The sequence below is a fragment of the Triturus cristatus genome, chromosome 11 (assembly GCF_964204655.1).
Source record: "Triturus cristatus chromosome 11, aTriCri1.1, whole genome shotgun sequence".
NCBI classification, from domain to species: Eukaryota; Metazoa; Chordata; class Amphibia; order Caudata; family Salamandridae; genus Triturus; species Triturus cristatus.
In genome coordinates, this window is record NC_140594.1 from 927,382,166 (window position 1) to 927,396,975 (window position 14,810).

The 14,810-nt window shown below is 44.0% G+C and overlaps 1 protein-coding gene across 1 annotated transcript in view; it reads left to right on the forward strand.

The window, feature by feature from the left end:
- The first annotated feature begins 332 nt into the window (after window positions 1-332).
- ERICH6 (glutamate rich 6) overlaps window positions 333-14,810 on the forward strand; it is a 399,063-nt gene continuing 384,585 nt past the window's right edge. The window contains exon 1 of the mRNA XM_085634907.1: window positions 333-633. Within this exon, the coding sequence (XP_085491033.1) occupies window positions 513-633 (121 nt within the window). The 5' untranslated portion in view covers window positions 333-512. The remainder of the gene's footprint in view (window positions 634-14,810) is intronic.

The following is a 14,810-nucleotide window of genomic DNA, read 5'->3' on the forward strand; positions in this document are numbered from 1 at the left end:
ATTTATTTTTTAACTCACTTAAGTTTGACTTTATAAAATGTATTTCACATAAAATTGAGTCCGACTTTCTATTTGCCCGAGCACCAGTTGTATCGACGGGTTTTGATCTACACTTGCGGAACAGAGCTGTTTTGCCTCGTCATGCTCCATCCGCCCGGTCCCTTTGGGGCTGGTAGCCCCAGGGGGGGAGAGGGGGTGCTGTGAAACCACGGGCGGGCCGTCTCCAGAGAAACCAGATCACAACAAAGCACCTTGCAGGCCGCCGCTATCCTACACACTGAAGTGAAGGCTGACAGCGCCCTCTAGGGGTTTGGTGAGGTGCCGGAGGTTCCCGAAGAGCCTTTTCAGAAGCCGTGAACAACCAAAAATCTCTCCTTCACCCACTGCCGACACTTAAGACTCGACTCAGCGCATCCTCAGCAGCGGCCGCAAGGCGTTTGAAAACAAACCCGCCGTTCCCATGGAGCGCGACTGACACTGCGGCGCGTCGAGAGTCTGCGGTTAGAGCGGAGATGGCCTCCGGACACCGAGAGTCGCGCCCACCAGACGGTAGCCCACTGAAGGGCACCCCCACTGGAGTCCCGGCCGCCCCGAGGGAAAGGACCGGGAGCTCGCGCTGCTCTCCGCGCAAAGGTAGGGACTGGACAGCACGGTGTCACTGAGGCATGCTCGATAAACACATGGCGGCTGACGGCCACTTAGGCGCCCCACCTTCAGATGGTAATTTGCATCGTGCACGACTATTCTCGTGACTGACAACTAACTACACGTGCCGAATTTCAAGACTCAGCAATAAGGACTGAGCTCAGTTATCACAGGGTAGCAGGGCTTTAAGTGGGCCGGGTCTCACCGATGCCGAGCACCGGCAGTTTTTCAAAGGGGGCCTTGAAACAGGTCTCTATCAGGCTCTGTTTTGTGCCCTGGCACAGGCGGCCGTTTTTTCCCGACTGCAGTGAACGCAGGCACCTCATGTGCCCCTGCTCACTTCTCACTAGTGGAGAAGTTAGGGCACGACGTCATGCCAGGTGTGCGTTGTAGGGGAAGAGAAATCCTTTAAAGAGACTAATTTTCTCTCTGGATTTCCCTTTTAATTTTTGAAACTCAGGAGCAGCAACATTGTCCTGGTGTCACCAGGGCTTTAAGTGGAAGCTTTTTTAATATTATATATAAGCCATGGTTGCTGCTTTTTAGATCTCGCCTGACCCAGCGCATGCGCTGGTCTGGAGACTTACTGAGAGGGCTCCAAAAAGTGCTGCCAGGCCAGCCTAGAGCTACAGTGCGGTAAAGCGCGGCGAGCGTGCCTACGCTCGCCGCGCTTTACCGCGATTACTTTCACTTTCGCGGCCGCTTTGATGTGTGATCGCGTTCGCGATCACTTTTGCGGCGCCACGGCCGCTTTGCATAGCCAATAGGTTTCCCTTTTGGGACCTTATAAGTATTTAGTTATGCAACTGTTGCATGGCTAAACACTTATAAGGTCCCAAAAGCGAGACCTATTGGCTATGCCAATGCCTGTTTATCTTATGCAACTAACAACCATTGACAAAGCTAATAGTCCTGACTTGTTGTAGGTATAATGTTACTTGTATCATATATCTGGATGCAATGACAGAAACAGCAAAATAAAAGCCTGGCGGCACAGTATGCTAAGCGCAGATTTTTAGCCTATGTGTTTTTAAGCCACATTCTCAGTTACATTGGCCACGCCCTTTTGAGAGACCCCCCCCAGTTTTTTCATCCCACTTAAAGCCCTGCAGGGTAGAGTGATCAATAGAGACCGGAGAGCACTACTTATGCTCCCAAACACACCTGTCAAATCAGTGCTTCTAAATGGACAGGCATTATCAAGTACCGAGGCCCAGATGTATGATTTTTTCAATGCTGCGCTGTATGAAAGGGAGAGGGCAGGAATGCGCCATATCTAGCCTTGCTCTGACTCAGTGCAGCTTAGTGCTAACACAGGCACATGGCGCTGTGGTGCAAGGGTGCCTGCGTTACAGGCAGGATTGTTTTTGTGCAGGAAGGGACACCTTTCTGCTCAAAAGCAATCCTTAGATGCATTTTCCTCTTTCCAAATGTGCTGCAGAACATATTTCTCCTCGTTGCTCCTCTCCTGGGAAGGCGTAAAATTCCGATGCATTACCAAGTCTTCCAGTGTTGGTAAACCTGGGAATGCTTCAGAGTACATGAGTGGATGCATGGGAACACACCCGCTGCACCCATGTAATGCTTTCCTGTATAGTGTAATGCAAGGTAGAGACTTGTTCTGCCTTACATTAAACCATGTTTACCGATCCATGCAGAGTGCCTCTACGTGGCATGATAAATCTAATTCTAGGTTTTGCCTTGCAAGGGTGACTCGAAACCTTAATAAATCTGGGCCAGAGTACTTGTACCTCTGTAATATGCAAGGGACAGGAACACCACTTCTCAGCAGGGGTGCGACACTTTTAATTGGAGAGCACCCCCACCTCTGGGAACAGATGCAAAGGAATAGAGAACCAGCGCTTTTGTATTTCCAGTTTAAGCAAAACACTGTCTGACATATCTAATACAGTAAAATCAATTTTCCCCTTGGGAAAGTAAATAAATCAACGTAGGAGTCTTGAAACATTCAACTATCAGTCATACATCACACCTACAATCATAAATTGTGCCATGTAAGTGTCAAATGTGTACATAGCTTTAATCTTGTATTCGTTACCACACAGGGATCCGTTGTCAGAATTGCTCATATTTGTTATACAGTAACAGTTTTCTACATGGGTCTTGTAAATATAAAATCAATTTATACATGCAAAAGAGGTTTCACATTACAAAGATTCAAAACATGTATAAAGCCATCACCACAACTTGGCACAAAAGTTTTTAACAATTAAAATATCAAAATCAAAAATACATTTTGAAAGGGAGAAAACACAAGACAATACAAATAAATCCGTACGAGTGATGGAAGTCCGCTATAATCATAATAAATAATACGTGTTGCTTTGCAGGGATAATCCTCTACCATCATGCAATGTCTGGCAGATCCTTCTTATCAATAGAACATCCACATGTTTTGGTGGAATATATGGTATGTTGCCACCTTCTTCAGGAGAAAGGAGAAAACTGAAAAATACACAATCTCGCACACAAGTTCATAGCAAAAAAGTGTTAAAACCGTTCAGTGAGGTAAACAGCTCTTTAACCTGATCTTTTCTTTCAGATCAAGGTGCCAGGAGGGTTTCCTATTGCTTATTTATTAAAAACGGATAGCATATTCCCAGTATTGCAAACACAACAAGATGATGGATGGAGTGCTGAAACTTCACAACCACTCTCCCCCAGTCACAGATCTGGGTTTAATTCATCGTTCTTTTGTTCACTATGCCACCCCAGTTTGGACCAAGCCATATGCAAATCAATCTTGACCCTGCTCCTCATGGGAACAGTCCAGTCTGAATTGCCAGGCCAGATCCTTCCGAGACTGGAAAGAAGTATCCTGGGACCAGTTTCAGTGTTTCACCCTTCATCAGCCAGACTACCTTGAATCCAGTGGGACAAGAGCAAGGGGCCCACATCTGGGCATAACCTTGGCCTCTTAGGGTGAACATAGCAAACACAACAAGATGATGGATGGGGTAGTTCTCACCCAGTCCATTCTTTGAGAAGACTTAATCCCCCTTGGATTGCTAAACTGTTGTATTCCTCATTATCGGGATTGTGAGGGTGGACAGTGCTGTATTTTATTCCCAAGGTCACTCAGTTAGTTGGACAGGTTGGTGAGGGCTTCTGGCCCCTTGCCTTCAATATTCCCATGGTGCTGAGATTCAATCATAAAAGGTGATTGCATTAATACTGTGCAGTTAAAGTGCTTTCCATAATCTCCAATATGTTCCTCCAATAGCAAATTCTCCTCAATTCTATGTGTGCTCCTCATTTTCCACTCCCTATTTGTGGTTCTCAGTCTACCTCCCTCACCAGGAAACCTTGTCTTTTATGATGATAGAACTAAGGTTGTTAAGGTATAGTATGTTTGGAGGTGAATCGGGTGGAGGAATTGCTCAATAATTAATAATTAAATGCCTGCAAATTTCACCCAATGCTTTAAGTGGGATGAAAAGGGTGGGGGGAGGGGCTGTTTGAAAGGGACTTGGCCAAAGAAGCATACTAAGGAATGTTTTGCAATGGGGGAAAGCTTAAAACATGTAAACAACAATCCTGTGCTTCACACAGCACAGCCTACTACTTGGCCTGTAATTGATGTCTCTTTGTGAGTTTTCTATGATTGTTTCTACATATACAGCGCACCAACAGACCTATGTGAGTTTTCTATTATTGTATGTAGAAGTGCAGCACAGCCACAGACCTATGCATGACACGATCCAGACCTATTGGCTTTGCCAATCCTTATAAGCGGCATCAAACATGTTAGCAGCAAATAGAGCCCGTATCAATGTAAACCACAAAAGTCACAAAAAAAATTATCCTTAACCTTCTGGTGGGTTGGGACAAAAGCAGTCAGGCCTAACATACAGGCAATGTATAAAGTATTTATGCAGCACTCAAACAGTAATAAAGTGAAGATGAATCCCAAACCAATTTAGAAAAATAGAGTATGTTTTAATACATTAAATGAAACAAAAACAACAAAAATCCAATAAGTAGGACAAGAGATATGATTATTTACATTTTTCAGTGGCAAAAGCACCAAAAAGTAGTGCGCTAATCACAGTTATCTGGTCATGCTAGACTGAGTCACAGTCAAAGATTAAGGCTGCCCGCAAGTGAGCATGGGCCGGATATAGGGACTAAGTTAACCCCGGTGGAAAGTTTATCTTCTAACTTAGACCTGTTTCACGCGAGTTGGTGTTGCCAACAAGGTCAACGCAAGGTCGAGCTGCAGGCTAGATCCGGAGAAGAACTAGTTGACGGCGGGTTGCTTAAGTTCTAGGCCTTGGTTTAAACTTTGCGTTGGCATGGTACCGCAGGCCAGTCGTTGTCGGCTCAAAAAGCTGGTTGATGATCAGTACTTCGTGTTGTCGGGAAACATGGGACAGTCATTTTTGCGAAGAGTTCCGTGTGGCAAGGTCAGTTGTCTGTATCCGGGCAGGTCTCGTCGGTAGGCAGATGAAGTTTGGCGTTGGCCTTGGTAAAGTCCATTTCCGTTCCTGAGTACACTGGGGACTGTTATTTTTTTGCAGTGAGCTCAGAACCTATGGTTCTCCTAGAATCCAGTTCTTGCAGTTTTAAGGTTAGTGGAGTACACTCTAACACCAGCCAACGTTTCAAGACCTGGGGGGCACCACCTGAGGTTAAGGACTCACTCCAGCAGAGGCCAGCAGCAGTGGCCAAGCAGGACCAGTTGGTACTGGTCATCTGGGCATTTGCAGGGAAAGGCCATACAATCTTGTTGTTTGCCTGTAGCTCAATCAGGAGGTCAACCAACGGACCCTTTGAGTCACCTCTGGAGTCCAGGGTTCAAAACAAGCAGTTCCAGTTTTCCTTTAGCTTTCATACAGCAGGGCAGTTTTTCTTTTGAGTTTCAACAGTTCCAGGAGTGTTTAGGTGAGAGGTGGTTCTGGGGTTGCCATTTTATGCCTAGTGCCAACTTGTGGATGGAGGACACCCTCTACCCCTAAACTGGGTCTGGTCAGTTCTGCCCTTTGCCCTGGCTCCAGCCTGGCCACAGAAACAAATGGCAGGCAGGTTTGAGTGTGTGAGCTGCATTTGCAAGTGACAGGGCAGGCATCTTCCGGAGCCATGATGGGGCTGTGTACAGCCCTCAGGCTACCCCTTGAATCTCAGTAAAGGGCTGGGTACAACCCTGAGGCTATCCTGCTCAGGAGAGGAACACCCTTTCCCCAAAACCAAGGCTCATTTGTCCCCTGTGTGGAAGGAATACACATGGCACCACAGGAGTATCATTAGCAGTCATGTGACTGTGGGCACTGGCAGAAAGGAACATTTTGGTTTAGGAGGCAAAAATACCAACTTTCTAAAAGTGTATTTTCAAAATAGTCATTTAAAATCTGACATTACCATCAAAGAGGTTTTAAATTGCAAATCAAATGAGTGGAAGAAGCATTTCTATAGCTGTTCCCTAACTGAAGTTATCACTTATTAAATGTAATAGGGTATACCAATGTTAGTCTATTGGATATTAGCCTTGCCACAGTGAAAAATTACTTTGGAGTATTTTCACTTCCAGGAAATGTAAAACTTTACTACACATGTCATAGTTTTTGAATACCATGCAGCCTGCCCTAGGAGCTGTTAGGGCCTAACTTGGGGGTGATTTATAAGTTAGTTGTAGAAGGAAGGTTTAGACCTAGCAAAGGTCTATTTTGCCAGGTTGAAATGCTAGTTTTCAAACTGCACTGAAGGATGTAGTGGCAGCCCTAAGACTTGTTTTACAGTGCTACTTTAATGGATGTAATAGTAGTAACTTTATTGCATAGGTATAATACAATATTAAATATAATCACAAAATAATAAAATCTGCATCAGTACTGAAATGACAAATTGCAATTATGGATTTAAAAATATATATACAGTGCTACGTTAATGGGTGGCACAATAAGTCCTGCAGCTCACTAGTGCCATTTAAGTTACAGGCCCTTGGTGCACACAGTACCATATACTAGGGACCTATAAGTAAGGTTTTACTATGTTTAAAGAAAAGATCACATGCTCTGTACCACTGTTTAGCAGGGATGAAGTGCACAGAGTCCTATGACCAACACAAATGGGTTCAGCTACAAAAGTAATACAACTGGAGTGATCCAGCAAAAAGAGTAAACTTCGCAATGATTTAGTTGTGAATAGTTATAAGAAATTGGGTTACTGGTTGAGGGGGTGAAACTCTTCTCAAGCAGCAACCACAATTCTTTTCAGGGTGAAGTCACAAGCAACCCGAAATTAACCTGTGCTCAACCCTCAGGTAGCATGGCACAGAGCAGTCAGGCTTAACTAAGAGGCAATGTGTAAAGTATTTTTGCAACACCTCAGACAGTAACACAGTGAATGCATGCCACAAAAGGAGCCCACAACAGAATTAGAAAAAATTGAGTGATTATTAATAAATTAAACAAGTCCAAAAGGACAAACATCCAATCAGTAGAACCAGAAATATTGAATTATACATTTTTTAGAGGAAATATCACCATGAGGAGTAAAACGCTAACTGTGGATATCTGGTTGTGGAGGACTGGGACAAAGTCACAAGTTCAGGCTGATTGCGATGGCGAATGGGGCAGCTACAGGGACAGCAGATTGAACACAGTACCTTAAATCCTGTTTTTCAGAGATTTGCATGGATCTGTGTTGAAGATGCGTTGTGCAACAGAATCGATACGCCAGTTCCGAGATGCTGCAGCGTGAGATCTTGATGCGCCGATGTTGAGGATCCTGTTGACCAGGGCTTGCGATGCGCAGTCTGGAGCCAGGGATGCGTCGCACAGTCGTAATAATGCATCAATTCTGAGGAGCTGCTTTGCAGAGTCCGGCATCGTCGTCAAGGTGCCATCGGCAAGAGATGCTAGGGCCTGCGCCGAGGATGCCTCATGCATCACTGTTTCAGACGACGATGTGGGCTGTTGTGGCGATGCAGATCTTTGCGATGGGTCCAATACACGCAGTAGTGGAGATGCGTCAGTTCTACTTTGTATTGCACAGCGCAGCAGAGGACATCCATATACAGCATATATGGGCATGGGGTTGCTTCTGGGTGAAACTGTGATATTATTTTAAGGTTAAATGTTTAATTTTTTTTTAATTTTATAGTTTTTAAAATAGTTAAGTTTTGCTGTTGCAGCCTGAAGTAGAAAGCAGGGTTCAACTTCCACAAGTATGACTCACATTAAAAATATTATTCAAGCATTATAATTCTCTTTTTTGATAAAATAAATAAGACTTTATTTTTTACATTGAAGAAATATACCTAATAAAGTATTAAGACTTTATCTATATTGCTGAAATATGTTTTGTTGCTTCAGGAAGTCTTTTGGAATAAGTCACTATTCTTTTAGTTCTGTATCTATGTTATTATTATGTCTTTGTCCTTAGGACCTGCACACATTGCTAGTAGGGGTACAGCTTCAACTGGCAGTCTGAGACCTGCATTTGTTTTGCAGTATTGGATAATGTGAGTGGAGTAATACTGTCAAATATCTTATTTAGTTCTGTTGGTGAAACATGGTCACAGTTCTTTGATGGACCATGTTGTTAGAGAGACTGTCCTCCTCTGGCATGCTTTGTGCTGAAAGCAACCCTGCATTCCTCCCCCCGCACTCTTTTCCCCGTCCCGCCACGCAGGCTTTCGGGAATTGGGTGGATCCGAGGTACAGGGACCCTCACCCTTGGGGTCAAGTGCAGGTATAGTAATGAAGCTGGTGACACATGGGCAGTCAGACTGGGTTTATGACTGTCCATAGACATGCACAGCTTCAGGGGCAGGTTTGGTAGCTCATATGAGTCACACACAGGTTCACGTTGCTTGCAGATGGTTCTGGATGCAGCAGTGAGTGTGAAGGCACATGAGCCTTCCCCTTGGGTAAATGTTACTCACTATGAAGTTGCATTCTCCCAGAATGGATGTCCCTTTTTCTCAGGGGAACACTCCTTGGGTCAGGCTAGGAGGAGACATGAACACTGTGATTTGGTGCAATCCCCTTCCTCCACACGCAGAACTTGTGGCAGCCCTAGCTACATTTGGGCCTTGCTGGGTTTGAGGGTGTGTTCAAGCCGTTTGCATCTCACTGGGCAGCCTACCTCATTTCCTCTGTGTAAGTAAAGTCATGCTCTTTATTCTTATCCTTAGTCTTGAAGTCTGGCCTTAACCCTAAGGAGAGCCTCTGTGATTTCTGCCTCTGGCCCAGTCCATCCTCTTGTGGTTGTGAATAACATTGCACCAAAGTCAAGAGGTGAATTAACTACCGTCCACAGCTAGCTTATATTTCCTGATAGAGGAAGTCAGTGCTAAGCCTACCAGCCAATCGGAACTTTTACAGCACTTAATATTTTGAAGGGAAAAAATAAAGTCTAAGTGTATCTTCTTCAGCTACAGTGTAAGAACAATTTCTTAATGCTTACAACATGTCTGACTCCAAGTCAATGACTATCATTCCAAACTAACATGATGGAATTTGTGCCTCTCCCAGATATCCCTCAAGCCAAATAAAGACTGTTGCTGGGTGTTTTATTCTCCCGCTGTGGCTGATAACAAGATGTGGGGATCAGTAGCAAATCCCTTTTGTCCACTTGAGAGTAGTGTCTTTACCCAAGGGTCGGTCCTTTCCAGGGCGGGACATCTGTTGGGCCATAAACATGCGTAAAGCAAACACAAGGAGATGAGGGACAGATCGCTGAAACTTTTCAGACACTCACCCCCCAGTCACAAATCTGGGTTGAATCTATCATCGTTCTTTAGCTCACTTCGCCACCCCAGTTCATACCCAGCTATATGCGAATCAGTCTTGACCTTGTGCCTCAAGAGAACATGCCAGCCCGACCTGCCAAGCTGGGTCTTCCCTGGACCGGAAACATGCATCCTGGGACCGGTTTCGGGGTAACACCCCTCATCAGCCAGGCTAGCTTGAATCCAGTGGCAAATTGAGCAAGGGACCCACATCTGGGTATACCCTGCCAATTTAGGGTGAACATAGCAAACACAAGGAGATGATGGACGGAGCACTGAAACTTTTCAGACACTCACCCCCAGTCACAGATCTGGGTTGAATCCATCATTGTTCTTTAGCTCACTTCGCCACCCCAGTTCAGAACCAGCTATATGCAAATCAGCTTTGACCCTGTGCCTCATGGGAACAGTCTAGCCCGAACTGCCAAGCTAGGTCTGGACTCTCTGGTATCTTAAGACTGAGGGGTCAATGCTGGACTCTTGTGGGACCTCTAGCAGTACAGCCTACATACAGAAACTACTTGTGTTGAACTCAAGAGATGTCTAGTCACAATCTAAGATTTTGTAACCTACTATTGTAAAAATAATTTTGTCTGCATGCTGGGTGTTTTTTTTTCTTTTTTAAATTTGTTTTTATTGATTTTCACAGCAAATATCCAGTCATTGTAGAGCGATACATAAACACAGTAGTACATTGTTTAGTTGCATATGCTGACATTCAGATTAAAAGAGTACATAATCACATTGCAATAGGTCAATGAGATATCCTACTTGACATTGCATAAAGTCGTAAATCGTTGAAGGAGTCTCCCACAGCAGTCCATTGCGGGTAATGCAATACAGTTTTGCCTACATCAGAAGACCATTACAGAAAACGGGGTAACCCAATCTGGTCAAGGACCTGGGTAATGTACGTTACAAAAAACAGCGGTCCTAGACCTATACTTAGAATGAATTAATCAAAATACTTTGTTTCTTGTATGATTCAGTTAACCATATCATTAAATGAGGTAAACAACATAAAAAAGCAGAAAACGACCTTGAAAAGAATTCACCATATATTTATTCAATAATATTTTGGATAAAAGCCATATATATTATTTTAATCACATGAATCAATCAAAGGAGGTTGCACCAGAGGAAGGTGTGCAGTGAAAAAGAGAGGGTGCTCAAGTGTAAGGAGATAAAGAAGAAGAATACTTCAACACATTATCAGGAATTTAATATGTCAAGGCAGGGAAGAGCGGTTACAAGTCACCGTCCTAGCTAGTCTGTCCCAATGGCATTCATATAAACTTGACTTTTGTTTCATAACAGAAATCAATTCCGAAGTAGCACATTAAGAAGGGTATTTTGGGTACAGACTAAATACAAAAGGGGCGTCGACGTTTCGATCCGACTTTCGACCATAAGGGAAATTAGACAGCCTCGGTCTTGCGGATCTTCATCAGGACTTGGCCTGGGCAACCTATCAATTATGGGTGAGTAGCGAAATCCACGGTTCATACATGGAGTCCAATAGAATGAGTTCTATAATCCAAACTTGACAGTGAATGTCCAAAAGTTAACCACCAGAGGCTTCAATGGACGATTACAGCCAATGTTCCAATTCAAGAATAAGCGGACAACTGGGGTTCCTTAGATTATTTTGTATGAGCGCGCCTAGCCAGTACGCGGTCGTCACCATGGAATCAGGCACACTGATTCCATGGTGACGACTGCGTACTGGCTAGGCGCGCTCATACAAAATAATCTAAGGAACCCCAGTTGTCCGCTTATTCTTGAATTGGAACATTGGCTGTAATCGTCCATTGAAGCCTCTGGTGGTTAACTTTTGGACATTCACTGTCAAGTTTGGATTATAGAACTCATTCTATTGGACTCCATGTATGAACCGTGGATTTCGCTACTCACCCATAATTGATAGGTTGCCCAGGCCAAGTCCTGATGAAGATCCGCAAGACCGAGGCTGTCTAATTTCCCTTATGGTCGAAAGTCGGATCGAAACGTCGACGCCCCTTTTGTATTTAGTCTGTACCCAAAATACCCTTCTTAATGTGCTACTTCGGAATTGATTTCTGTTATGAAACAAAAGTCAAGTTTATATGAATGCCATTGGGACAGACTAGCTAGGACGGTGACTTGTAACCGCTCTTCCCTGCCTTGACATATTAAATTCCTGATAATGTGTTGAAGTATTCTTCTTCTTTATCTCCTTACACTTGAGCACCCTCTCTTTTTCACTGCACACCTTCCTCTGGTGCAACCTCCTTTGATTGATTCATGTGATTAAAATAATATATATGGCTTTTATCCAAAATATTATTGAATAAATATATGGTGAATTCTTTTCAAGGTCGTTTTCTGCTTTTTTATGTTGTTTACCTCATTTAATGATATGGTTAACTGAATCATACAAGAAACAAAGTATTTTGATTAATTCATTCTAAGTATAGGTCTACATCAGAAGACCAGCATAATATGTCATGATTAATCGAATCTAACATGACCTGTCACATCTATTCCATACAAAACAAAACTTACCCAACCCTCCCTCCCCCCACAAGCTCGGCAACAAGTGTCCATACGAGCATTTTCACATGTCTAGATCTGAAACATGATTGTATCTTGGTTCCACAGGCTGTCCTAGGTGGACTGTGTATTCCTGCAATAATAGGTAATAGAACCCACTGACTCTGTAAGGAGCTTATGTGGCCTATTATCATTGGTCCGTGACCACAACAGATGGTGTTGTAACTCCCTAGTAGGATAATATATCTATCGTTCATATTCTTCCATGATGCATTCCAGCTCAGCGATATCTGTGTTTTCTGTAGGCCTCTATACTCCTCTCTCTGTAGTTCAGCTCCTTCCGCCCTACCCCATTTTATCACCTCTGCATGCCAATCCTGCAGGGACGGAGCCCTAGTGGCTTTCCACCATGTGGTTATGGCTCTTTTAGCTAGAAGGAGCGCAAAATTAGCGAAGCGACAAATGGGACTACCCTTCTTCCCGCGGGGCCCCAGTCCCAATATACAGTTTTCTAGTGTGTCGTTATGACGCACCAGGGCTATATCCGTCAGTATTTTGCATACTGTCTTCCAGTAGTGCCCCAGTCTAGGGCAGTCCCATACCATGTGTATGAGCCCTGCGTTTGGTGTGTAGCAGCGCGGACAGGCATCACTTGCCCCCGAAAACATAGCACACAATCTACGTGGGGTTAAATAAGCTCTGTGAAGTAACATTAACTGAATACATTTGAATTTAGGGTTACGAGACACCTTTTTTGGGGTGCCCTAGTACAGTATCCCATTCCTTGTCTGTAAATGCACGGCCCACGTCCTCCTCCCATTTATCGCGTAATGGTCGCAATGAGATTGCCATTTCAGTCCGAATCCCTTGAGTCAACCATTTTGTCAGGCGTGCCCCATTTCCCATCAGGTATTGCATGGTAAGAAGCGTGTTCGTGGCTGATTCAGTACCCTCCCGTGACCATGTAGTGCGTATATATCTGGAGATATGTGCTGTAATAGGAACAGTGTATCGGGTGCGCCATGTACGCGTACAAACGTGGCATGTGTCATTAATACACCTTCAGAAAAGAAATCTCCTACCATGGCAATGCCCACATCAGTATGTGAAAAACAACAAGAGTGAGAGGGAGAGTCACTCTTGTTCCCCCTAGGCTATATATTCAAAAACAACAAAAGAGTAACTGTTTAATCTAAAAGGTAGGGTAGCACAAAGGAAAGACTTATTTCTTTAAAAGAACCCTCACCCACCAACCTGGTTGGTGACATGCTTCATCATTGGGTTCCCACCAGAGAGGCCAAATGCCTCCCTGGTGTGCTACAACGCCTGAATTACAGCGGAGCAGGTTTTGTTTTTGGGGGGTGGGGGGGGGGTGCAAGGATGTGAGTGTTGTGGGTAGTGTGAAATTTTAAAAGGTGACAGGTTTTTACCCCCAAAAATTTTTAATGGTGGAAAAACCGGCGACCGTTAAAAGAAGTGTGACGGATGTTGACTGGCTGGTTAGGTTGACCAGGACCATCCGATTTGGTAAAATGAGTGAAAACAAATGGTCAACATGTTTCAGCTTATCTATGCATGTTCGCTATGCATTCTTCAGGACCGAAAAAAGTTCCATGGTGGTATGCGTTCGCTAAGGTGCACCCTAACCTATGGAACTGTGTGAATGGTAAAACTCACGGTTCTACCTCAGTGGGCTTCCTGGGATTTCCTAGGCCACTAGACTCTGTAAGATAAATAAACATGACACACAAAGAATTTGTACAATACATTCAGTGGTCAATTCTTTCAGTGCTATCAAGAAGGTGTTTGTGCTTAATAGCAAACTCGTGCTGATTAAGGGAAACGTTTACACATTGTGACAACATTAGTAACCTTATCTCTAACACTCGTGTTCATTCTATACAGCCACTCCGTAAATAAAAGTCATTCCTTTTTAACGGAGGGGTCAAAACTACAGAAGAAATCACTGTAGTGTATTCAGCCCTCTAAATGAAGGCGATTACATGCATCATTAACGCGTAAAAATAACATGTGTAATAGAATCATTACCATTGGTGCTCAGTGACTCATGCTCCTCGAAAGCATGTACAAGGGTTAAAAAGGCGCTGAATGGGTATGTTAAAGCGCACAAATTTATGTATGCATCCATTAACGGACGCTACTAGCATGGAAAATATGGCAGCTTACATAGAAAAAGGACTCGCTTGGCGTCATGGGTCCGGGAGGGGGGATCGGTATGCTGATAGGATCTGAGATGAAAGGAACCGAAATGTAAAAATACGAGAAGTGGAGCCTAAGTACAATGGAACCCATTGGACCCCCAGTAAACTTACTTCTATGCTCACATACTCCCGCAATGCACCTAACGCTATCCTCCTCGGCCCGGATGTTGCCGTGTAGCGGCATTCACGGATAGAAATGCTCATTCCGCGATCACGTGTCCCCTGCGAAGCGTGGGTGACACGTTACGTCCGGCTGATGATCTTGTAACAACTAGACTGCGCGGAAGAGGGAAACGGACTAAACTTTATTAGTCAAAGTCGGGAACACAAATTGAAAACCCAAAGTTTGATCAGTGAGAGCAAATACTGAGCAGTCACAGAAAACATATTTGTAGATGATTCTGTGTACTGTGTACGAGTGTTATTTTAATAGTTCAGTACCATCAGGGGCTGGACAAAGCGTCCAGAAAACGTATTATTAGTGGGGACAGTTCTATTGTTAATTTTCTCTTCGTCATTTGTTGTATGACGAGGAAAAAATGGACAAAGGTGCTGCCAACTTTGAGAAAGGGGCAAGATCACAAATTGAGTTTTAGGATTATAATTGGATCGATACATCCTTTGGTGTAGGGATGTTGATGTAATACATTCCAAAG